Source organism: Nuphar pumila, chromosome 9 (genome assembly GCF_984573655.1).
Source record: "Nuphar pumila chromosome 9, dmNupPumi1.hap1.1, whole genome shotgun sequence".
NCBI lineage: Eukaryota > Viridiplantae > Streptophyta > Magnoliopsida > Nymphaeales > Nymphaeaceae > Nuphar > Nuphar pumila.
The window spans coordinates 5813208-5840725 of record NC_143257.1 but is presented as its reverse complement, the minus strand read 5'-3'; the positions used below and the strand labels follow the sequence as shown (position 1 = coordinate 5840725).

Sequence of the window (27518 nt, the reverse complement as noted above, 5' to 3'; positions counted from 1 at the left end):
TTTGTACAGTTTGAAGCAAACCCCCCTTCTCTCTCTCTTGTCATTTCATCATTGTTTAGCTCCTAACAATAAGAAGGAAAACCTTCACCAAGAACCTAGTCACTTAATGAGCTTGTCAGGTAAAACTCCAGGTTGAGGATACGACCACTCAACCTTCTCCAACTGTATTAAAGCAATGACAAACCCCCATCTGCCAGTAGAATTCGATCATGGACCTTTAGCTTGACATAGGACCCAGCTGACTACATGGGTAACCATGTAGTAGGAGATTACCCTTTTTTTATTTTTGAGAAGGAAACCAATATTTTCTTTTTACAAAGTATCACATCATTGAATCCACCCACAAGTGCTCCACTCACTTGGTAGGGGTGACTTTTGAAAATTACCAAGTTGACATGACATCACAAGTTCAAAACCCGCAGGTGGCATCCCTTGCTGCAAGGTGGAAGCTGGGTTCCCTGGTGGGCAGGGGGCACCTCAAGGGTTTTACCAAGATGAGGCCCAGCGAAAGTGATGGGGTTTCTTTTCCAGAAAAGAAAATCAGTGAATCCGATACCAGTTTGAGAGCATAGTTTCGGGTTTTGCAATATTTTGGATATGGCAAATGAAAGTCCAAATATTAACGTGTTGATGATTTGGAAGGACAATTATGATTGGACTATTTTGTCATGAAAACCAAGATTTGCGTTCATGAAGTATCACAGCGATCGTCATTGAATCCGATACACTGGTTTGAAGGCATAGTTTCGGAATATCCGGTTCTCAATATCCGATTCGTTCGGCATCCCTTCATAAAGCCCTCCTCTTCGGTTCCCTTCTAGCACTCAGTCATCAGCATTCTCGTTCATTCCCCTTCTTTGTCGCTCCCTCTTTCCTGTAAATCCTAGAAATCCCTGCAATGGAAGCCCTTCCTTCTCCTCCCTCCCGTGGATTCTAGTTTTTTTTCCTGCTTCCAGAGAGATGGCCGGAGTCTCCTTGTTACAGATCCACGGTTGCAGGACTCTCCTCCCTCGCGTAGATTCCAGAAACTTCCTCCCCTCTCTCCTTACGAGAAACCTTAGGAATGATAGGGTTCTTCCGATCAGAGCGAGTTTTTCGGACGTAGAGCAGAGCCCCGGCGGGAGGAACCCCTTCGCGGTGGTTCTCGACATCCCCAGGACCATCTGGAGGCAGACGCTCCGCCCGCTGAGCGATTTCGGGTTCGGGAAGCGGAGCGTTTGGGAGGGAGGCGTCGGGCTGTTCGTCGTCTCCGGGACGGTGCTCCTCGCCCTCTGCGTCGTCTGGTTGAAGGGGTTCCGGTTGAGGTCCAGGCTCAGGAAGTACGAGGCCGTGTTCGAGTTCTCGCAGGCGTGCGGAATATGCACCGGGATTCCCGTGAGGATCAGGGGGGTCAATGTGGGTACCGTCGTTAAGGTCAATCCTTCCCTGAAGAGTATCGAGGCCGTTGCCGAGGTAAAGGTTTGCTGTTTCTCTTATTCGTGTTGATTGAATTGGAGTTTTTGTTTTGTTTTGATGGTTCGCAGAATTGACAATCTGCTAATTGAATTTCTAGTCTTGAATTTGGTTTCTGTCTGCTATCTTTGTGTGGTTGAGAGATTAGATTCTGATTGTGTTTTGAGTCGTTTGTTGAAGTTGGGTGCGAATGCTAGAGCCCGCCAGAAGCATAAACTATGCGCTTAGATGATTTCACTTTTCTTGTTAAGTTGCGCATTAGGAGCTAGTTAATTTCTATTCACACAAAATATAATTATATAAAATGATTGTGGAAATGATTCGTACATGCTTGGGCTTAGCTTGTTTTTTTACTTGGTTGGCGATTTACTGCAAGGGAAATTGGTGGGAACAAAATGATACGTTGAGAGTGAAAAATGTGTAGATATGTATGGCACGAGTTCAGTTCAAATGAATCTGGTTAGAGACAGGCATTTGTGGAGGGGTCTAAGAAGCGAGGGACTGCTGTTGGATGTTTTGGGGCCTTGTTATGGTCTGAAGTGCATTCTTCATTGGGATTGAAGTTTAAGTTGTTTCACTTAATTATATTGCGGATGGCAAAAATTGGGTTGGGAAAGTTGGCCCATAGGAGATTGTATGTGAACATTGTCTTTTGTGCTCCAGGTGAAGTTTCTGGTCCTAATGGATTTTTGCATTGGACTTTTCATGGGTTTTCGATGTGTTAATGGAGTATGGATACTTTCCGTTAATGAGTTTCGTAGGAATGATGCTTACAATGCGAACTAGAAACACTGTGTGCATGTTTCAAAGTTGAAATTGCTTTGTAGGTACCCAAAATCGCAACACATATGGTAGCTGAGAGTGGACATGTAAGATGGTTGTTTTCCTCGTCCCTTTTTGACATTAATGTTTGATGGGATAAAGTTTGTGGATTTTTTTCCTTTGTTCTGGACTTTTGAAATTATAATTTGTTTTACCCTAAATCGGTGTTTGACCATGATGAAGGTATAGTTAGTGGTTGCTTTTACCTAATTGTTGCAGAAAACCAAGAAGAGAAATTGAAAGATGGATCTTAAGAGTTCCCAACCCTTCAAAATTTAGGCCCTACTTTGTTATTTTTCATAGTCATCTTTACTTCTTTTTTCCTTTTTTGGGTACTTTTTCAGTCATCCATACTAGGAAATAATTGCCATTCTACCATAGGTTAATAACTTATGTTGACCTTTCAGAATGAAACCACAGGGACAAATGTTGAATGATAAACTAGCAGGTAAAGATGTTTCTGGAAAGAGCATAAGAATGAATTTTTTATGCTTAGTCCATAGGGTGAGGATTAATATGAGAAAAGCATTTTTAATGGACTCACGTGGAAGATGCTCTAATCCTTATTATTTATGCCACTTATTCATGAGAAACCCAATTCTTATGAAGGTCTTGAGCTTTAGAAACAGTGGATCCATCTTTTGGCATGTTCAAAGGATATTTCAGATTTGAAATTAGATGGTAGTAGTGCCTAGTCTTAGAAGGATGCTTTGGTTAGGGGCCAGTCTGTGTGATAAACCTGCTAGGTTGTTTAAGATGCTGAGGGATGTGACTACCTAGCAACTCCTTGTTGGAGTTGTATGATAGAGAGAGAGTTCAGTATGCAGTGTATTCAAGTGCAGGAGAGAGCTAATGGTAGTTGATGGTAATTGAGGGGCTATGATTTTTTTCTCCCATTGAAGTTCAACAAGTAGAGTGACTACTTAAGGTGAGTACTTCAGAATTACTGATGTAACCATGTCATTGCTATAGAAAAGTTCTCCATGGTTGGATTGTTCAATTGGTAATAGTTACTAGTGGACTTTTTAGTTGGAATTTGCTTGTTATCTGTTGCTACTCCAATTTGTTTGGTCTTCTCTACCATCTCTTAGTGGATCTTCACCATTTAATGAGTGATGACATACAATGTGACCTTATATTTCTATTTTTGTATTTCTGCAAGTATGGTGTTGGGTGCATGTAGACACATGAGCTATGTCACAGGGATTCGGCTAGCAGGGTGCCGCACCCGCATCGACGCGACTCGACGCGGGTGTGGTCAACTCGATCCTAGGTGCGTTGACCGCACCCCGGGTCATTTCGGTCCATTTTTGTTTGGATTTAAAAAAAAAAATTTGCCCTACGAAATGGGCTGCAGAATTTAAAAACAAAAATTCTGGACAGCTGCTTGTTGCTGCTGCTCTTGTTTTATAAAGGGGCACTTGTGTCCACAACATCTGACGAGCTTTGTTGGCATCCCATGCTATTCCTGCCTCCAAACAATTAATTCACAGCGTTCGAAAACATACTGTTAACTTGGAAATGATGATCCATCTTCCTCAAAAATTAAAACCAAAATTCAAGAGCCTTTTGAAGTCTTTATGCTTCAACCAACCAAATCCTTTTTCGTCAAGGATTTTCTCTCTCCATAATAAATTATAATGGTGGTGGTAGAGTAGAGCCTTGGTGGTTATTAGTATTCACTTTTCTCCTGACGAGATGGGTGCTCTAGCCGTAGCCTTGTGTAGACCTCTCTTTTCCACATGTCAAATCCAATAAATTTCTTTTAGCTGTCATCTGTGTGCAACTGTATATAAAATGAAATTTGAAGAACCCTAGGCAATGGCGTGGCAGTGGCGCCGTAGTCCTCGTGAAGACTCTCTCTCCAACAAACCACGTCAAACCGTTCGCTTATATTTTTTTCGTGAAGACCAGGGAGTTTCAGACATGATTGAATCATGACAGTCAGCAGCCAATCCTTTCAGTTCATCAATTTTGTCCCGTTGAGCTAAAGTACACAACAAGCAGAACGTGGGTAACAAGTCTTCAAACAAACACACCCGCAAAAAAAACTGAACCCCGACCCGCGCCGGGGGAACCCCCTGACCCCCTTCTATCTCTCTCTCTCTCTATATATATATATATTACATTTTTGCCCCTGCCGCACCCCCGCACCCGGGTTTTTTGAAAGTGCCGAATCCCCGCACCCGCTCCCGCACACGCACCCATGTGACATAGCACATGCGTATGTACATATGAATGCCGTCATTTTTTGGGGAGAAGTGAACTTATGCATTTGGAATATTTGTTTTTCAGGATTTATCCTTATATTCAACCATATCTTTGATTAGTAATTGTCAATATAAATGATTATTTTCTCACTTCTGTTATTCATTTGTTTTCTTTGACAGGATGTGAGTTAGAGTTGCATTTATGTGTTTTCTCCATTTTATGTGTAAAACATAAAAAGATATGCTCACAAATCTGCTGTATAATGTACTTCCTGTGTTTTTTCTTGAAGCTGCTGGTGATTTTCCCCCTTTTCTTCCCATCTTGTTGACATGTGCTTGGAGTTTGAGGAGTGGTTGCAAAGACTTGTAGCAGATTTATGCTCGGAATTAATTCTAAATATAAAGAAGAGAACATATCATACTTATGTTAGAAAATAATACATATATGTATATATATATATATATATATATATATATATATATATATATATATATATAAAGTACATACGCATATATTTGTAATCTTTTTCTTTTTCTGTATTTTTTACTTTTTACTTTATTTTTTGGTTCATTTTATTTGTTAGTTAATGACAGACTGTGCAGTTGACACAGTTTGTTAATGACAGACTGTGCAGCTGACACAGTCTGCTAATGACGGACTGTGTACAGCTAACACAGTATGCCTAAACTATAAGAGTCGTTGGGCTGTACCCAACGGCTCTACAGCTCCAACGTCTCTTTCTCTTTGGTTTACCTCTATAAATAAGGGCTTTAGCCCATTGTAAATTTATTCTTTGAAAAGGGTTTTTACCATGGTTGCCAGTTGAGGAAGCGGGAGCGGGAAGCGAGGCACTTTCAAAATTTTAGGAAGCGGGGAAGCGTGGGACCACTTAGGAGCGATTCGGGAAGTGTATCGGAAGCGACCTAGGAAGCGTCTCGGAAGCGACATAGGAAGCGTCTCGGAAGCGAGGGGGAAGCGAAAAAAATAAAAATAAAAAATAAAAAATACAAAAAAATTGAAAAAATAGGGGAAGCGTGGGGGAAGCGCGCTTCCCATTAAAGGGAAGCACGTCCCCCATCAAAGGGAAACGCGTCCCCCATTAAAGGGAAGCGCGCTTCCCAAAAAAGAGGGATGCACTTCCCAAAAAAGGGGGACGCTTCGGAAGCGCGACGTTCCGCGCTTCCGAAGCGCGCTTCCCCTTTTAGCTAGGCGCTTCCGGTAACCCTGGTTTTTACTCCCTTATGTTCATTAACAAAACAGTGCATTTGAAGCACTTTTCTCACGTTTGTGGTGTGGATACGTGAATGCTACTTTGTGCTAGCATATGCTTGTGAATGTTTGAAGTATCAAGTTAGTTGGAAACTTGATTGGATGTTAGGCTCTTCACAACTTATAGGCATGTAAGTTATGGAATTTTTACTGGCTTTGATACACTACAAATTCAGAGGACCTTGCTCCAGATCCATTACCCCATACAAGTAAAATAGATCTTTGGGTTGACGATTCGACCCACACTTATTGGCTCAAATGGATCTATGATCTAGATCTAGATCCATTATATCAAGGGATTTGGGTGGATCTAAGCATTGCTACAAAGCCACATGTTGAAGATCTGGTTCAAGATGAGAAAGACCCAAATTCAAGTTCTAAAGGCTAAGCAACTATTGAGGACCCGATTCTTGCATATCCATATCAAGATCCAAAATTCATCTTATTGTGGGACCCACCCTAAGGTGCCACATAAGCATTTGCAACATACTCAGCAAAGAGAGGCATTTGATTTTGGGCATCACTTTATTCTGCATTTGGGACCCAGATCCAGTTTGGAATTGGATGGGTCCAATCCAAGCCGACCCGAATCCATCATCCGAGCTCCAAATGATGCAAGCTACCTCAACCACATGGGACAACTTCCAAGAAGACGTTACACCAGCCAAGATGATGCCACCTCAGCCATGCCGCCACCTTAGCAGCCAACTCATCCAAGTGAGATCCCCTTAGGCGTCCCCTCATCAATACCAAGTGGGACCCACATGGGGGTGTCTCTCACTCATAAATAACAAGTGGGTCCCACCAGGTTGGCACTACCCAAGAAGCTTTCAAGGCCCTCCAAAAATATGTGACCCTTGGACTTCCCTCCTTTATGGCCTTGGAGCCAAGGAGTCTTATAAGTTAGTGGGTCTCATTAGTGAAATTGCTTAGTGCCTAGAGTAGTGGGTTATTTTCTTTCATTTGCTTTTATTCTTGTAATTAAGTGAGAACTCCCTTGGCCTATAAAAGGGGCTCATTTGGTGAAGTTGAAAAAGAAGAAATTAGAAGTCTCTCAAAATCGTCTCGCATACACTCTCTCTCTCTAAAGTCGTCTCTCTCTTTCTCTCTCGTCCTTACCCCTACGAGTCCCTACCCTCCACTCGGTCACCTTTTTTATAAGGACTCTTCTATTGGTTACATAAGGTGGTACCAACCAAGGTTGCCAAACTCGGAAGTGGAAGTGGAAGCGGAAGCGAGAAATGAAGTATCAATTTGAAAGCGAAATATGAATAAAAATGAAGCAATATGGTAATTGAATAGGAATCGAACAACAAATAAAAACTGAAATAAAATTGATTATTCTTATGTTTCATGATTTCTCAGTAAAAGAGTTAAATTTGTGTTAAAATTTAATAATGATGGTTACCAATTTAGAGAAAGTACATGGGAAGTGAGTGGAAGCATAAGAGGAAATACATGAAAAACACGAAAAGAAACATGAGAAAAGCATATAGAAGGCATAGAAGAAGCGTGGGAGAATTGAGATTCCCATGAAGTTTCAGAAGCAAGGAGTATCACATTTCTAAAGCGAGTTTTCGAGAAGCGTGCTTCCCACCTACCTAAAAAGCTTTCGTTAACTCTGGTACCAGCCCTTCCTAGGTCTGGAATTGCCTAAAAGCTAAGTAGAACCAATTCTACTTAGTGTTCATGGGCTGTACTAACGTAGCAGAGGACTCAACCCAATCCAGTCGTGTACGTGAAACCAGAGCCACCCCTGGATGGACCAGACCCTCTCTTAGCCTTAGGACATCTTCCCTAAACTATGTAAGTCCCTGAAACCAACTTTCTAAGCCCCTCTTAAACCTAAACCTCTCCTAAACCCCAATATGAAAACAACATTATGTTGCTGTAATTCGCTGAAATTAACCCAACTTAAAAACAACGTTCCTCTCAAACCGTTCCTAGTCCAGACATACAAAATTAACCCTAGTTATCCCTACCTGTCCTTAACCTACCCACCAAATATCAAATATTGGATCCTAATTCTTTCTTATTTAAGAGAATTAATTCAGACACCAAAACCTGCTCTGCCCAAATCCCAGTCCAGAAACAGACTGATCCAAATCTGTGTTCCGACTTTGTCTATTTTTAAATCCCAACCCAGACTCCCAAAATTTAATCAGACCTTATCTAACATGTTCCTAGCTTAACCCTATTTTATGTATTTTTTCTGAATTATATTCTGAGAGAAATTACTCATTCTCACGGTTTTCAGAAACTGAACAAAATCCAGTCTTCGAACAAACCCAGAATTTATGAGAATTTTATTTCTGCAACCCCAAATCCTCCGAACCTTAAAATTTAACCCAAGCTTCCTTGATGTGTCACCGAATTTTCTTTGAACCCTGCAGACCCATACCCAAGCCTGTTACTCGAATTTGATCATTGACTTAACCCAAACATCCCATCTCACTTAAACCTTAAACCCTGAACCCAGGCCCATCAGAACACATCAGATTGGTATCAGAGCGAACGATCCTTCGTTCTTCTACCTTTCGGGAATTAACTTCGGTGATGGATCCCAAAATCGCCAACCGGTTTGCCGAGAGAAAGCCCAACACTAAGCACTCTGTTGTTGACAAGTGCTTGGCCAATTTAGAAACCATTCACCAACTTGAACTATTTGCGACAAACCCCAGGGGGCGCACAATTCTTTCAACAGAAGCTATAATCCCCTATCGGTGGTGGTGACATTCTCAAAGAGCGTGTCAATTTCCCGACATGCGAATCAGCTTCGTTGCCACAACACATTGACCAACCTGACAAGCGATACCTTGTCGTCACTCTCGAGGTTGACACTGTTCCCTAAGAAGAAGCACAAGCGGACCCACAAGCGCAACAAGAGGGTATTCTACTTCAACATGCGGAAAAACTCTTCTTTCCTCTCTCCTAAACTCTCATAATGCGATGTATGATGTAAAAAGACACTAGAAGCCTAATCCCCAAAAATAGTTTAGGGTGCTGCTCCTTAGAACACCCTAATGGCGAGAGATTAAAGTGGGACTAGCGACACGAGCATTGCCTTGGGACACCCACTAGGGTTACCTTCGAAAAGGGACTCTTAAGGGAGTTTGGACCCTTATGTGCAAAGACCCGTGTAACATGCACAAGGATTGGCCCAAACCTACCTCCGTAAACGTATTTGGAAAAAAGTCTAGGGATGAAATACAGAATGAGCTCATGGCTCGAGATTCCCAAACCCTTGGACGTTTCGCCAAGGCTGGGGTAGAGGAGGAACAACTAAAAATTTCAGCCTTCATAAAGAGGCATAGTCGACCCCCCGATTGGTCGAAGAACCACAAACCAATAAAGGAGGTGCTCGTTGAGTTTGAAAATAAGTTCGCCAAACTTACTTCCTCTCCTTATCAAGGTTCCCAAGAACCTCATATTTCCTTCGAGGAGCATGTATTCATGGTCCCATGGACCCTATGCAATTTAGGACACCTAATAGTGTCCTACTATGGCCATGTGAGGGACCAACAAGGCAAGTGTGCAGAATCTAAGAAGATCAATGCCATGACCTCTTGGCCTAAGCCATCACCCACCAAGGCCGTGTGAGTGTTCCTTGGATCCATCGTGGATGGTCAAGGGCGCATGGTGGACGAAGGAACTATGGCTACCTTCGTAGAAGCAAGGTTAGAAGGGGATGCCCATGTTTGGATCGAAGGAGTTGGACTCACCGTTGGGCAACTCAAGCAAGTCATATGCACGACTCCCTTGCTCACCGTGCCTGAAGTTTTTGAGGAGCTCATCGCGGAGTCCAATGGTTGTAACATCGGGAGAAGAGTTCAAGTAATATTTTGAGGCCACCCAATGGATTTTGAAAACCCCACCAACCGTGTCAAGGCCTCGCCATTGAACGTGAAGGAATTATTTGTCTACAAGATGGCACATGGGAAAAGAAATTCAGATCCTAGTGGGAGGCACTATGTGAGCTTCCAAAGTCTTATGGATTGACATGCCTCAACCCCGCAACAAATAAATTCGGTCATAGAATTCCTTGATTCATGGGGCATTATGGCTCGGGTTGCTGGACACCGAAGGACTCAACCAATTGGAAGTGGTGCATACCCAATGGCTCTAATTGGGCTAGACCTCATTCATTGTGTGCCGCACCTGTACATGGCAAACCAACTTCCTTGTGTGCATTGTTTGCCGTGGTCGGGTGTCACGGATTCGTGCCTTGATCACTATTATGCCAAAGACCTTAAGGTTGCAACTACCACCTCAAGGTACTATGGCAAGGTGGTGCAACAGAAGGATAACATCATTCCTTGTGTTGTTCCTCGACAGACCGTGTCTCCGAAAGTGTGCACTATTGACAAGGTAGTTGCAATCACCTATGGACCACTAAGTTGTCATCTCAAGAAGATGGAGTGCACAGTCTCCTTTGTCATGTCCTATAATGAATTTTTCTCATGGGCAAGCATACATCGTGACTTGAGTTCGAATCTCAATAAAAGGACCCTCAACGCAAAAGTACAACTCATAGTGTTTGGATCAAACCCAATCACTATTTTTTTTATACGAGTGGAGGACAACATCGGATCCGCCACTGACAAAGTGAGCTTTCTCTTCTCGAGGCTCACAAGTGCAGACGACTCCTGTGTTGGAAGGACACACGGGTGTCGAGTGGTGTTCAAGGCTGGAAAACAGTCTGTCAAACACTGCGAAGGATTTCACCAACGTTAGTGATGGACGACAATCTTCGTAGCAAATCCTTGCCTAGTGGACTAGGCAAATCTCAAAGGAGAGGGAATGATACAGTCCAAATTCTAGAGGACCTTGCTCCATATTCATTACCCTAGACAAGCAAAACGAATCCTTGTGTTGACGACCCGACCCACACTTATTGGCTCAAATGGATTTAAGCAAGACATACTTAGATCCAGAGCCATTATATCAAGAGATTTGCGTGGATTCAAGCATTGCTACAAATCTACTTGTTGAAGATCTGGTTCAAGATGAGAAAAACCCAAATCCAAGTTCCAAAGGCTGAGCAACTGTTGAGGACCCGATTTTTACAGATCCAAATCCAAAATTCATCCTGCTGTGAGACTCACCCCTAAGGTGTCACATCAGCATTTACCGCATTCTTAGCCAAGAGAGACATTTGATTTGGGACATTACTTCATTCCACATTTGGGGCCCGGATCCAGTTTGGAATTAGATGGGCCCAATCCAAGCTGACCTAGATCCATCATCCGAGCTCCAAATGATGCAAGTCACCCACATGGGACAAACTCCAAGAAGACGCTACATCAGCTAAGATGATGCCACCTCAGCCATGCCGCCACCTCAGCAACCAACTCATCCGAGTGGGTCCTTCTTGGGTGCCCTCTCATCAATACCAAGTGGGACCCACACGAGGCATCCCCTCTAGAAGCCCCTCGTCAATAAGTGGGCCCCACCAGGTTGGCGCCACCCAAGAAGCTTTCAAGGCCCTCAAAAAATGTGTAACCCTTGGACTTCCTTCCTTTATGGCCTTGGGTACAAAGAGTCTCATAGGTTAGTGGGTCTCATTAGTGAAATTGCTTAGTGCTTAGAGTAGTGGGTTATTTGCTTTTATTCTTGTAATTAAGTGAGAGCTCCCTTGGCCTATAAAAGGGACTCATTTGGTGAAGTTGAAAAATAAGAAGTTGAAAGTCTCTTTCTTAAAACTCGTCCCCTCTCTCTCTTGTCCTTACCCCTTCGAGTCCCTACCCCGACTTGTTCACCCTTTCTATAAAGACTCTTCTATTGGTTACGTAAGGTGATACCAGCCCTTCCTAGGTCTGGAATTGCCTAAAATCTAGGTAGAACAATTCTATTTAGTGTTTGTGGATTGTACCAACGTAGCAGGGGACTTAACCCAATCCAACCCTGTACGTGGAACCAGAGCCACCCTTGGACAAACTAGACCCTCAGTCAACCTTAGGACATCTTCCCTAAGCCGTGCAAGTCCCCGAAACCAATTTCCTAAACTCCTCTTATGCCTAAACCTTTTCTAAACGCCAACCTGAAAACAACATTTTGTTGCGATTCACTGAAATTAACTCAACTTAAAAATAACGTTCCTCCCAAACCGTACCTACTTGTCCTTAACCTACTCACCAAATATTGGATCCTAATTCTTTCCTTTTTAGAAGAATTCAGACACCAAAACCTATTATGCCCAAATCCCAGTCTAGAAACAGACCTGACCTAAAACCGTGTCCCTACTTTATTTATTTTTAAATCCCAAACTAGACCAACCCAGACTCCCAAATCAAGGTTGTAAGTATCGTATCATAACCCGTATCGGTCGGGCCGAAAATAAGATACATATCGTATCATAAAAAATCATAGATTTAAAAAAAAATCAGAAAAAATTTCAAATATTCTAAAAAATCATAACACACAAAACAATGATGAAATGCACAAAATGCAACCTTAAATTCACATATGAAGCATTTATGTCTCTATGAGATGTATAAGACATCATCAAACATCAACTATCTTATAAGAACAATGCAAAATATTAAATATCTTGTAATTAAGAACATGGTGCAAGGCTCATAGTTTCATATTACATAAACAAAAATATTATGGCAATAGTTGCATTCGATTTTTAATCGGTTTTCACTCATTACTAGAGTGTCCCATTATGCCATCTTTGTTGGAGTGTGTAGCCTGATTTTTACCTTGATATAAATCTTTATTTTTTGCGAATCCAACTTCACAGTAAGTTGGCGGGGGGTTGTAGGGGAAACATCTCCCGAGACGATTTGTTTTTGGAGAGTAGCTTTGTAATTTTGCTAATAATAAAGATTTTTTACCTTAACCCATTTTCTTGAGTGAAAATTGGTGAAAATGCATTTTTTCTTAACCCACTTCATTGGGTGAAAAAGCATTATAAATGCACTCTTACTTGGCGAAATCATGAAAGCCCTATTTCCGACTCAAAGATCGACCCTCAAAATGGTCTCACGTCTCTTAGGGTGTGTGGGAAGCTCTCTAATATGTTATATATATATGCACACACACACACACACACACACACACACACACACACACACGAGGGTTTGAGTCCTCAAAAGCTCTTTAAAACCCAAAAACATAAAAACATGGTTTTGCCCATTTTTAGTTTCGTAAGAACCGTATCGTTTGATACCAATACAACATTATATCGTACGATACATGCGATACACCTATGATACACACACATATCAAGATATAGGTGTGTATCATATCAATCTCTTGCGTTGATAAGATATGTACCGTATCGTATGATACAGACAACATTGTTCCAAATTTTAACCAGACCTTCTCTAACATGTTCTTAGCTTAACCCTATTTTTTGTGATTTTTCTGAATTATATTTTGAGAGAAATTACTTATTCTCATGGTCTGTTAGAAACTGAACAAAATTCAGTCCCCAGACAAACCCAGAATTTTTGAAAATTTTATCTCTGCAACCCCGAATCTTCTGAACCTTAAAATTTAACCCAAGCTTCCCTGATGTGTCCCTAGTCACCTCCTAATTTTTCAGCATTTATTGTGCTGTATTTTAGGAGAAACCGATTTTTCTTTGAACCCTTCCAGACCCATACCCGAACCTGTTACATTTGATCCTTGACTTAACTCAAACCTAACCCAGCCCACCTAAACCTTAAACCTTGAACCCAGGCCCACTAGAACACATCAGTCTTCAAGTGACGGACCTCAGTCTACGAGCACTTGGATGTACTGTCTGATTTATTCAAACATGCAAGATTACTGATGCATTGCTTCTAGTTTGAAGAAAGGAAAAATTAGCTTATCAATGGTGAGTTCCTCTATAAAAGTCGTTATCAAACATATCACATAAGCATATGTAATAAAAGGAACCAAACGAAGAAAAAAGCAATTAGACTTTGTTGGTTTCTTTATCATATAATCTTCCTAGGAATTTAGTCTTGATAACTGAGGTTGATGCTGGCTACTGCTTACAGGCTGATAATAGTGGAGATTATACTTCAATAATAATTGGAATTGCACAGCAAAAACTGAGAATCCCATCATGCTGGACTCTCTTTCATTCCGTGAAAATCTAATTTGTGCACACTTTCTTTCTTTTCTTCTTCAATTGCAAAATATGTAATAGTTCTTCAAGTCCTAGAATATTTTGCACATTCCAAGATGGGGATAATTAAGAGGATGCATATTCTATTAGTAATAAACGGGGAATTTGCCTATTTCAAACCAAAGATGCCTGGAAAAGAAAAATCCACCAAACTATTCTTTGCCCATGAAACTTGAAAACTTGTGTTATGGTAAAAAGTTAGAATTCCCTTAACTAGCATATTGAAACATTGAACCATTTGATTGGATGTTTTGGTTGCATCTTCATATTTTTGCTGCGTTAGGTATATTTTGGTTTAAGAAGCATTGATAGGAAATTAATCTCCCATCTGATATATAACTACACTAACCTCACCAATTTCAAGAGAATTGTGTTGGTTCAGAAAGGTTTATTGTGACATGAGTTTGATCTGGTATACTGTGATTTTCTTGGGACAGGTTGATGACGATAAAACTGTTATACCTCGAAATTCGTTGGTTGAGGTAAACCAATCTGGTCTTCTTATGGAGACCATGATTGATATTACACCACGAGACCCTCTACCAACTCCAACAGTTGGTCCTCTTGATCCAGATTGTGATAAAGAAGGGCTTATTTTATGTGACCGCCAGAAGTTGAAGGGATGTCAAGGGGTGAGCTTGGATGCATTGGTTGGAATATTTACCCGTATTGGGCAAGAGATGGAAGAAATTGGTGTGTCCAAGGCATACAATTTGGCTGAAAAAGTTGTAATTGCGATAGAGGAAGCAAAACCACTCCTTGCAAAGGTATGCATCTCATTTGTGTTTTGGAACTTGCTACTTTATGTGCATTTAATCTTTCTCAATTCCTCTTGCTTGTGATGATGTGCTTCTAAACAAATTTTAGCTGTTAAAATTTTACTGTTAACCAATCATGATGAAAGTTGGGATTGAATGAGATACGTGGATGGTTAGATCACATATGGTTATATAATAATCGAGTGGTCTTATTTTTTAATCCGAAGGGGATTACCCCGCTGCTTGCCTATCCAAAAAAACCAATCATGGATAAACTTTAATTTTTATCACCAAGTGTGTATCACTTTTAGGGATATCTCAAAATGTGTTTTTATTTTTTGTTTAAATGATGAGGAACCCACTCAATCTTGAGTGACATGGTCCCCATGCTTGTTGGTAAACCCTTTGAGTGAAATTTGCCCCGCAATGGCACTCCTGGTAAAGTCAAGGGCACCTCCCTTTGGTGGTTTGACTTTGAGGTGTAGGGCTTCTGGACTATCAACCCTCTCTCCCAGGAAGGAGAACATCAACTGCGGTGGGCTTCAAACTGTGTGATGACAGTCTTGACATGCTTAAAAATGAAGTGTAGGATTCTGCTTATGTACGTGGAAATGTCAATAAGGTCTTGTTTCATCATGTCCCATGGGAAACTTGTGAACAATGCGAAGATGAAAATGTGCTTATCCCGAGTTTCTCCTATTGGCATAGCTTGTTGATGATATTACTTCAAAATTCAAATTAAGTGTTTTTTCTTGAAATTTCTTAATTATATGGATAAATCATTCTTATTTCATTTAAAGATTTAGCGGCTGAGTTTTAGTGAGTTGGTTAGTTTTTTCTGACAACAACCTCAGCTGCACCTTATGCTTCTCATATTTTCCCAGCTTTGAGATTCCTTTCTCAAGGGAGCAATGTGCAACCTCCAACTTACTGAATCATTCAAGTTATGTGTTTTACTTTGGTGTTTGTTGGCAATCTTCTAGATTTTCAATCCTCATGATGATTTGATTTTTTGGAGTGCCAGAGTGTAGGATGCTAGTATTTTATCTTTGGCAACTGTTGCCTGAGTTTTCTTGTGAACTCATGCTTTTTCAGACTTAATTTAGCTGACCATCATTTAAAACATTCCTGACTTATATTGTTGTTGTGTGTAATTGCCTGAGGATCTCACATATCACAGACCTGGTCCCTCACTGGTTCTGGCTCAATGTTTTACCAGGTGGCTGTGGTCGTTCTGGTTAGTATGGTGGTGGGTGTGGTTGATCTGAGTCAGTAACATCCCTTTTTTTCCTTTGAGTGATTCAGGTTGATTTGAACTTCTTGTTTTTCTGGTTTTTTCTTATTTAAATTTTAAACATTCTTATATACTCCATTTCGACCTAGTCATTGTATGCACTATTTAGTGCCTCTAATCCAGTGAACCCGGGTTCTGTCATCACTATTCAACATCTTTTATAAGGGTTGCTCCAGGATTCTTTCCTATTGATTAAATTCTAGCTACTGTTCAAGTGGATTATGAGATTGATCCAGTTGAGCAAATCCCTTGTACTAAAAGTTACTCAGTTTGGCCTTCAATTGTTCTTCCCCTATGTCACATAGGTGCGGGTGTGGATGAAGATTCAGCAATGTGGTACTTTAAAAAAACTTGGGTGCAGGGAGGTTATATATATATATATATATAATGTTTAACAGTTGTTGAACCCAGGCCTAGGTTCACTAGAGGCCGAGTCGAACCTAGCAGGCCTGGGTTCGGCCTTACGCCAATGAGGAGAGGAGGAGGATGGAGGAGGAAGAAGAAAGAGGGAAGGAGGAGAAGGAAGAAGAAAGAGAGGAGGAGGCGGCGGTGGAGGGAGGAGGAGAATGAAGAAGAAGAAAGACAGGAGGAGGAGAAGGAAGAAGAAGAAAAAAGAGAGGAGGCGGAGAAGGAAGAAGAAAGAACAACATAAGGAGGAGGAGAAGGAAGAAGAAGAAGAAGAAAGAAGGAGAGAGATGTACCAGGTGAACTGCTGTCGGAAGAGGAGAGGCCGTCAAAAGAGGAGAGGAGGAGTCAGGGTGGGGGAGGAGGAGTCAGGTCCTACCCCCCCCCCCCCCCCCCCCCACCCCCCCACACACACACACCAAATTTCTTTCTTTTTTTTAAATGGACTCGGTCAAAGTTTATCGAGTCCATTTTAGACAAAGATAACCCTGGTGCGGTCAACCCGAGTTTATTGACCGCACTCGGTGCAGAAAAACATGAATTTTGCCGCACCAGGTGCCATACCGGCACCCACGTCGCATCACATCGACACAGGTGCGACAGCCTCTTTGGCAAGTCCGTGTGACTTAGTTCTTCCATTGTATCACTCAAATATTGTTGTTGTGAGCCAACACATTCAAATTCTCTGTGTATGGTGGATATAGGTGGACCTTCCATTTTGGATCCGGATAGGCTCATATATCTTCTAGGTTTCACCAAAAATAGGAAGAATCCCTAATTTTATATGTGAAAATTTGGTCAATACAGGCTGGATGCAGATATGCATAAATATGCCTTTGTGGCCCTCTCAGTGACTTAGGTCTGGTTTTGGTCAGATTTGGACTTGTATGTGGGTCATAAAATGATCAACATTAGTTCTCTTAAATTCTAGACGCTGGAAATGTGGGCTACCTCTTTATCAGGCCAGATCTATCATCAGCCATATCTCACCAGCCACCACCATTTGGCCTAGAGATAAGGGTACAAATAAGCAGATGGGGTGCTAAGAGACAACTGTCTTTGAGTGGATATTGGACACCATGGGGAACATGCATATGCCAATGTCACGAAATGTCCCTAGTGGAGATGGGCAGTGAGGTGACCATGTATAAGCCTACATCATATGGTGCTCAAAACTTAACAAGGCTTGCCATTAACCAGAGCTGTAATGAAATACACAGATGTCACTTATGGACATACACAATCACAATAACTACTAATAGGTCAATTACATAATCACGAATCTACACAAATCACTCACTTATGGGCATACAACAAACATAAAAATAGGATTTGTAACAACAACAACAACTACGCCTTCATCCCAAAACAATTGGGGTCGGCGATATGAACCAACAAAGAAAATCATTATGGGTCTTCCACATGAATCCTTCTCCATTCATTTCTATCCAATGCCATGTCCTCGGTGAGGTTCAAAGCATTCATATCCTTTCTTATCACCTCCATCCATGTCTTCCTAGGCCTACCCCGACCTCTTTTAACTAATATATTTTCCCATTTCTCCATCCTTCTAACTGGAGCATCATTAGGCCTTCGTCGAATATGTCCAAACCATCGTAAACGATTCTCTTTCATCTTATTTTCAATGGGTGCAACGCCTACCTTCTTACGTATCTCCTCGTTCCGAATCTTATCTTTTATTGTATTTCCACACATCCATCTCAGCATACGCATCCCAGCTACACTCATTTTTTGAATATGATGTCTTTTGGCAGCCCAATATTCCGTACTATATAGTAAAGCGAGCCTAATAGTCGTCCTATAAAACTTTCCCTTCAAACGCAATGGCATTCTACGATCGCACAACACTCTAGTTGCACTCTTCCATTTCATCCACCCAACCTTTATCCTATGATTTACATCTCCATCAATTTCTCCATACTTTTGAATGATAGATCCCAAATATTTGAAAGAATCATCCACCGATATTTCGTGCTCACCAAGCTTCACTACACTCCCATCACTACTTCGTTGCTTACTAAATCGACATTCCATGTATTCTGTCTTACTCTTACTCAACTTAAAACCTCTTGCTTCCAATGTCTGTCTCCATAATTCTAACTTAGCATTAACCCCAGCTCTAGACTCATCAATCAAAACAATATCATCAGCAAACAACATACACCACGGCAAAAATAGGATTTGTCTGCACAAAAAACTTTCAACAAAAAGCCTTACAATATATGGGGTTTGAACCCCTTTATATACAGAAGAGAGAGCCAAGGGAGTCGTTGGGGTCTCCCCATTGGCTAGAAATAGAGCCGTTGGGATGTACAAAAATAAATGACCATTGTGCCCAGTCCTATTGTAGGATGTACAAAAATAAATGAAATAGAAGAAATAAAAAAGAAACAAATATACAACGTATACAATGACCATAATACCCTTGTATTTACAATGACTAAACTACCCCTCAAAGTGTATATACATTTACATTCTCCCTCAAACATACAGTGTGATCACTAAAAGTTTGACTAACAAAAAATGAAATCTAGGCGAAGGAAAGGCTTTAGTGAAGAAGCCTGCAAGTTGATATTCAGACATGACATGCGGCAACGAACTCGTCTTTTTAAAAAATTCTTCTCTGACATAATGGCAGTCCATCTTGATATACTTAGTGCGTTCATGAAAGATATGATTTTCAACAATGTATATGATACTTTTGTTGTCACATTATAACCTGGGATGGTGTGGTTGACGGTACTCCCATGTCTGTTAGCAAGCTCCTCAACCAAACAATTTCTGATATCGGGGTGGTCATAACCCAATACTTGACTTCTGTGGATGACAAAGACACCTTTTGTTGCTTTTTACATTTTCAAGACACCATTGTATCTCCTACAAAAACACAAAAGTCAGTGGTTGAACATCTATTATTGAGATCTCCCCAATAAGAGTCAGAATATGCAACTAATTCAAGAGGGAATGAGAAAGACAATAATAATCCTCTATTAATAGAAATTTTTAAATATCTAACAATGCGCATAACAACACTCATATGAACTGAGGTAGGAGAGTGCTGAAATTGACTAGCAGTGTGAACTGCATGAGAGATGTCTGGTCTGGTGATGGTCAAGTATGTCAAGGCACCGATCATCTGTCGATATAGTGTGGGATCATTTAATGGAGTTCCATTATCAATCTCTATCTTGTAGTTGATAACTTCAGGTGTATCTACTCTCTTCTCGTTAGTCAATTCAGACCTGTCAATAATCTCAGTAGCAAATTTAGATTGAGATAATAAATATGATCGAGGATAATAAGCAACTTCAATCCTGAGAAAAAATTTGAGAAAACTTAAATCAGTCATTTCAAAATTTTGTTTAAGTACATGTTTAATGTGATTTATTCCTTGTTTATCTCCTCCTGATCATGTCATCAGCATAAATGAACAAAATTACAATACCAAAAACAAATTTCTTAACAAATAAAGCAGTGTCAGTATAACATGAAAAATATCCAAGACTAGTCATAATAGAACTAAAACGATCATACCAGGCCTTTGGTGTTTTTTTGAGACCATACAAGGCCTTTTTAAGGTGAAGAATCTTTCCTTTTGGAATATCTTACCCAGGTGGTGGATCTGTATATATTTCTTCTTTTAATTCTCCATTAAGGAAGACACTTTTGACATCCATTTGATAAATGAGTCATTTCCTAATAGCAGCTACAACTATAAGTATTCTAACAGTAGGCATTCTTGCAACGGGGGCAAAAGTCTCATAATAATCTATCCTATATTCCTATGAGTACCCTTTGGCTATGAGTTTGGCTTTATGTCTTTACAATGTTCCATCACTCTTAGTTTTAACCTTAAAGACCCATCTACATCCTATTTATTTCTTCCCAGGTGGTAAGACAGTCAATTCCCAAGTTTTAGATTTTTTTAATACTCTTATTTCTTCACCCATGACATTTTTGCCATTTTGGATAGTCCTTAGCTTGATTGTATGAGATTGGTTCGAAGTAGGAGAAATTTTTTGCTAGGCAGACGCTGTATTGAGGGATAAATGACTCATGTCACAAATCTATCTGGTTCTTTATGTTGCCTTTTAGAGTGCCTAATATTTCTAGTTTCTTGGGCTTCTAAGTTGAAATGTTTTTCTAAGGCATTAGGATGATAGCTTTCTTGTCTTCTTTTATATTGAATAATTTGAGAATGATCCTAATGTCCACCACACTGAGTATGTATTTGATTATCATCAATTTGATTCCCTTTTGATATCAAATCACTATCATTCTTAGAATCCAACTCTAAGAATAAATATTCATCTTCTCTCTTAGGCACATTTTTATCAAAAAAAAAATCTTTTCTAAAAAAGTAACATTTCTTGAAACTTATAATTTATCATATTCAAGATCATAGCATCAAAATCCCTTTTGACTCTCACCATACCCAAGAAATACACAGGGGATGGCTCTTGGAGATAACTTGTCATTTTTGTTTGTCAACACAAAACACTTACATTCAAAGGTTCTTAGTCTAAAATAATCAAGAGAAATTTCAAAAAGTCTTTCATATGGAGTTACATTTTGAAGTTTTGATGATGAAAGCCGATTTATAAGGTATATTGCAGTAAGAGCTGCCTCTGCCCAAAAATGTTTTAGAACACCTTTGGAGATGAACAAAGTCCTCATAGTTTCTACTATATGCCTATGTTTTCATTCGGCTAATCCATTTTGTTGGGGTGTGTTAGCACAAGACCTTTGGTGTAAGATTCTATTGGATTTTAAGTAACTTTTAAAATTGTTTGACATGTATTCTCCCCCTAAATCAAAACGAAAGATAGATATGTTTGTTTTGAACATATTTGTAACTAATTTGTGATTTTTTTTGAAATTTTAAAATATTTCATTTTTGTGCTTAAGAAAGTAAATCCATGTATAAGTAGAATAGTCATTTACCAAGATAACATAACATATGTATTCACGTTTAAATTTTACTGGAGTCGGGCCCCAAACATAAGAATGTATTAATTCAAGTGGTTTAGTAGTAAAAAAGATCCTCTCTTGATAAGGAATTGATTCCATCTTTGTAAGTATACAATTAGTACATTGAATTTTCTCATTACAAAAATTTCTCAAATGAGATACATTTGACAATTTAGTAATATGTTCTAGTCTTTCATGCCACAAAATTAAGTCCAATTTTTGTATATTGAGACAAAACGTTTTTTTTTGAATAATTAACCATTTCATGTAGTAGAGATCTCCTTCTATATGTTCTTCCCCTATTTGCTTCCTTGATTGGGGATCTTATATTAAGCATTGGTCATATGTGAAGGAGACACTACAATATTGGTCGGTGATTTGAGAAACCGAAAGTAAGTTTAACTTAAGTTTTGGGATAATTCTTATTTTTGGAATACAAAAATTCGGAGATTTTTCAAAATTTTCAATTCCTTGAACATCAAGAGAAGCTCCATCTACAGTAAAAGAAAAATTTCTACTCGAATCGATACTATGGTCAGTAAGTATGAAACTATTATAAGTCATATGAAATGAAGCACCAAAATTTAAGAGTCAAGAAATCATACCAGGTGGTAATGAAACGGAGACAACTGCACCAGTTGTGGAGGAACTTTTGAGGAGAGGTTGCAATGCTTCTATCAATTGAGATAGCGACATATTCCCTATAGATTTACTTGAACTTTCCTTGTCAACTTGAGAAACACCAACCGAAGCTGATTTCTTTTCCTCTTTAGCTTTAAATTTTGAACAATATGGTTTGAAATGACTTATATGTATGAGAATTAGTTTTTTCTTTCCATCTCCACAATTGTAACAAATAAGTTTCTTCTTTCCATCTCCTTTTCCTTCATAAGATCGAGTTTTTCCAAAATTGTTATTTTTGTAGAAGTGTGAAAGCTTATATATATGAGAATTAACACCCGGTCTTGAAACGGTTAGAACATTATCCTTGGACTCCTTGGATTCAGTTTGAGATTTTAACCTCGTTTCTTCCTTGAGCCAAGACTTCATAAATAGGTGAAAGTTCTTCTTGCTTTCTATGGATGATGTTACTTCTCATTTGTTCAAATTCGGTCGTAGACCCCTCATAAATTGAAAAAATTATTCATTCATAATTTGTTTCTTTCTTTATTTGGCATCTTTTTGGGCTTTCCAAATAGGTTTCATTTTTTGCATTTGATCCCACAACTTTTTGAGAGTATCATAGTACTCTCTTACATTCTTTTCTCCATAAACGACATCACTTTAAGTATATGTTTGTTTAATAAAGAGCCAAGCTTCATAGGTTCTTTCAAATTTTAATATGGTCTCACATGTATCCTCACTTATGCTTTCCATAAATAAGGAAATGACCATTGCATGTCCAATCTCCCATTCTTTCATGGCTTTCTTATAATTTAAGAGGGCCTTTTCTCTCTCTTCTCATTTAAGGACCTCTTCTTTCGTAGTTCCATCCTTTTCGCTAAGAGTCTTTGTGATAATAAGTTGTGGTTCCATTGAGGAACTATCAACATATTCCTACAAGACTTTTTCGATTAGGATTCTTTTGATGGCGGTGGCCCATAAGTTCTAGTTATTTTCATCAAACGTAATAGGGACCACCGACACCACTTTCTTGTCGGCCATTTAAGAAAGAAGATAAACAAAAACAAAGGATATAGAACCAAGAAGAGTACAAGGTACTTGGTTTGGCAATGCTCCACAAAATTGATATGACGAACTCGTCTACTCTTTAAAAAATCAGCTACACGAGCATCAATCTTCAAGTGAGGCTATGTGTATGCTTCCTGAGACTCTATCCGATATTCTCGATCTCCCACGAGTCTCTTCAGTACCTCAAAACTAACAATAGAGCACCAAGGCTTTGATACCATGTAATGAAATACAAATGTCACTTATGTACATACACAATCACAATAGCCACTAATGGGTCAATTACACATTCACGAATCCACACAAATCACCCATTTAAGTGCGTACAACAAACATAAAAATAGGATTTGTATTCACCAAAAGCTTTTAGCAAAAAATCTTGCAACATATGGGGTTTGAACAAACCCCTTTATATATGCAAGAGAGAGCCAAGAGAGTCGTTGGGGTCTCCCCCAATGTCTACAAATGTAGCCGTTGGGGAGATCCCAACGGTCCTATGGTCAAATGACCATTATTCCCAGTCCTATTCTAGGATTTACAAAAATAAATGAAATGAAATAGATAAAGAAGAAACTAATATACAATGTATACAATGATCATAATACCCTTATATTTACAATGACTAAACTACCCCTCAAACTGTATATACATTAACAAGAGCATGTCCATTTTACTTCCTATTGACACTTGGGCAATATTTTCTGGGCCCATTGAACCTTGCCTTATATTAAACAAGCTATTGATAATTAGCAGGAGTTGATTAATGGTGGACAAGTGTTGATGCTCCCTTGCTATTGTGCTTAGACTTTGGCCAAACTTGGAAAGTGTAATTCTCTTATTGTGGTGCAGATCATGCTCCTATTGTCTGTATATTTTAGGCATCCGTTTCTAAGACTACTCAATGAAGCTTTCATTTCTACTTAGGACACAGCCATGAAACACTCTCACCTGAGAATGCAGTCCATTCCTCGTAGGCGAGGAAGCTTTTTTGCAAGTTTGCAATCTCGCGATTCATTTTCTCATGGCAAAATTACCCAAAAAGACAACTTTGATAGGTTAGAAACTATCTCTGTGACAGTTTTCCCCATCTTTCACCCAGGTGAAACATTGATCTGCTACTTTCTCAGGGGCATGACAGTTGCAAACATGACCTTGCACTCTTGCAACATTGTCAACATAAACAAACCTAGTGTTGTTTCCAAATGCACCCATTTATTCTGGGATACGCTAAATTCATGTTTACAAGGAAAGTGCCCTTACAGCAGGAATCTGTTTTCTTTTGATTCATTGGAACTTTCATTTCAATGTATGCTAAATGCACAACTCTAGGGAAAGCTAAAGTTATTATTTTAAATTAAGTTGTACATGCAAGCACACAAGTACCATATGTACTAGGTTAAGTTTGAAAAGATTGAATTGTATGTGTCATTGTGCCTGATTTCTGTGTTGTAGGAGATCTCTGTATGCATCCTTGGTATTCTTATTTTATCTAAACTATCATAGACTGATCTGTTTTATGTTGGCTTGGAAATTGGAACCTTGTACATGTTGAATTAACCATGTTGACATCATGAAGAATTGTCAACAAGGTCCCCAATTACTTCTGGATGACAGAATTACTCCCTAAATAAAATGGTCAAGCTGATCTTGTATCACACACAAATGTTCTGCTTGGATATAATCCACTGTTTATGTCAGTCATAATAATTCTTTGATGTTCGCTGTAACTGATACCACTTATGTTCAATCTAATTTAGTTTTAACTGGCTTGTCAAGTTGTTTGAGTTGAAACCAATGGTGTCCAAAATAAGAGAATCATTGGCTGGTTAAGGTAACTTGACCAAGTTGACCTCCCTTGAGCATTATAATGTATACATTTTCTATGTTGTGAACGATAACTATTTGCTAAATTGCCAGCAAGCAGAACATATTCATTTTTCAAGGCTTACAGGAATAACATGCTACTGAAAGCATAATTTTGTAATAGCAGCAAAAAGAAATGCCAAACCCTAGAATGATTTATTAAGCAATACTGCATGGTTTGTGCTAGTTGTTCTTGTTTAAAAAATTCCCATAGCTTGTTGTCATTAAGGGGGTGTTTGTTACATGCCAAAGGAGAGGAACTGACTTTCACCTGAAAGCCTTCTCTTTGGGAAAAGTTGTTCCCCAGGTCAGGTGGTGCAACCCCGTTTCATGTGAAAATGGGGTCATCATATTTAATGTGCGGGCAAAACAGGGTGTTTCCTGCTTGGGTGTCTGTTTCACCCCAAGCGGCAAAGAGGCCTACTTTCGCCCAAAAGTGGGCTTCCTTCCCACCATTTGGGGTGAAACAGGATGGTTTTTATTTCTCTAGCAGATCTCATCTGAAAATAATCATTTCACCCTTTTTCTTTTTCATGTGGGAAAGGAGTAAATTCATTTGTGCTTGGCACACTTTCATTGCTTATCTTTCCATGTCCATATCTTTTGAAGCAGTAGTGTGATTCTCTAGTAGTGCATGCTTCTATAATCATTGATTCATCGTGAATGTTTATCATCTACTTTAGAATATTTCAGCTTTCCTTTTAGTTAAATCTAAAAGATATATAGCATATGTATGTTTTCAGATGTCTATTATTGGGTTTTTACTAGAGCGAGATGCATAAACTTGGGTTCTTATAATTTGGGTTTTCTGTCCATTCTCTAATATCTTCTGCATTGCTTTTCTATTGATTATTTGCTTTTTCTGAAGTTGGAAGCATGCTCTTTCATGTTTTCTCATTGAAAATTTTACTTCAGACATTCCACCCCTTGTCATAAATAATGCATGGTTTTGGGCCTTTTGGCTGTCCTGGTAAGGTAGCTCATATGACTCTTTTTGGATTAGATTTTGTTTCACTTTATTCCGAATTACTTTGCATGTGCTGATACTCATCTTTTTTCATCTAGTGATGTCACAGATTGAGGCCATGGCTGAAGATATTCAACCTTTGTTGACCAAGGTTCGTGATGGTGACCTACTCAAGAACGTAGAGAATTTGACCAAGTCCTTGACTGAAGCTAGTGAAGATCTTAGGTAAAATCATTTAAATTATAAGTCTTGCGTAGTTTATACCTTGGTATCTATTTATTATCAACATGATAGCCAATAGGGAACAAAAGTAGAAAAAAATATGACTGTTCAAATGGATATAGTCAATTCATGAAACAGCTGACATGCTTGTCCTGCAGGGTGGTTCATTCTTCCATCCTAACTCCTGAGAACACTGAGCTTCTTCGCCAATCTATTGCTACTCTCATATTTACTCTCAAGAATATTGAGGTAATCTTTTCAGCTCTTTTGTGTGCCTTATTTTTATAGTTGGGTCAATGCATTGTTGTCAGACTACTACTTAATTTCTTAATTAATAGTGACCATTTGTTCTGCAGACTATAACGACTGATGTTTCTGGCTTCACTGGTGATGAGGCCACAAGGCATAATTTGAAATTGCTCATTAGGTCTCTTAGTCGCCTTCTGTAATGAAAAGAGCTTGTATAACTCTCTAGCAGGTAAGGCCATATCCATGATCGTTATTGTTTAAAAAAAAATGTGTGTGAGGACTGGAAAATAAGGATGCTTATTTCTAGCCCAAGTCCAGATTCCCGTCACATGATAGCTTTTCAGAACCGACCACTTAGGCAACTTTGACGTTATCCAAGTTGTCATACTCATCTCAAGGTGGTTTGAAGCCTTGAATCTCTCTTTTGACCTTAGATTGTGATGCATGCAACTTTGGTGTTAGTTTACTTTATGAGATATCTGCTGTACTCTGCTACTGCTGCTCACAGGTGATCTTTTTTCCCCTGGTTGAGCAGATGAGGTGCAGAACATTTTACTGATGCAGTAGCGAGAAGCAGTTTGCACTGTGCAAGGGAAAGGGAAAAGAAAAAAGGCAAGTGCATTTCCCTTTTCATGACATTTGTGCTGCTACATTAACTCAAGGAATTTGGGTTGCTAAGGAGTTTCATATTTCACCAGAATTAAATGATATGGCTGCACTGCCAAATTCTGTTGAGCTGCATCCTGGTTGCATGGGCTTGCTTGGTGTTTGGTTTAATTGATGAAATGAAAATGTTATGTTATATATCCACCCCAAACCTGGAAGAATTGCTCAGTTGATTCATTAGGCTTGTTTCTGTATAGGCTGCACACAATCCGAACAGCTGATGGTTTGATTAAGACAAAGATTAGAAGCTGGATATCAGTTTAGATAATTTTTTCTCGTAATCAATTCGTGTATCCAACTTTTCTGCCTACTGCTTGAGCATCAATAAGCGTGATTGATAGAGCTAAATTTAGAGTTCCACCAAGGCTCTTCAGTAGATCATATTGAGTTTCAGAGGTCAAGTTTGCCTATTGTTATTAAAAGTTTTGGGATGATGCAGGAGAAGATATCAGATATCTGAATGGTTAGTTCTTGTGAATGAAACTACATATTAAAAATCATGAAATAAAACTTATGGTTGTGTTGTTATCT

General features: G+C 39.4%; 1 protein-coding gene across 2 annotated transcripts; it reads left to right on the top strand.

Moving 5' to 3' along the window:
• The first annotated feature begins 832 nt into the window (after positions 1–832).
• LOC149828297 (protein TRIGALACTOSYLDIACYLGLYCEROL 2, chloroplastic-like) lies at positions 833–27517 on the top strand. 2 transcript variants are annotated; one of them, XM_090017504.1, is made up of 6 exons: positions 833–1452; positions 14317–14646; positions 25960–26075; positions 26231–26321; positions 26429–26550; positions 26857–27517. In XM_090017504.1, the coding sequence occupies exons 1-5, from the start codon at positions 961–963 to the stop codon at positions 26519–26521; spliced, it is 1122 nt and encodes a 373-aa protein (XP_089873630.1). In that variant the 5' UTR covers positions 833–960; the 3' UTR covers positions 26522–26550; positions 26857–27517. The 2 variants fall into 2 exon arrangements, with proteins under 2 accessions (XP_089873630.1, XP_089873629.1); XM_090017503.1 differs by having other exon boundaries at positions 833–1458.
• Position 27518: the final 1 nt, after the last annotated feature.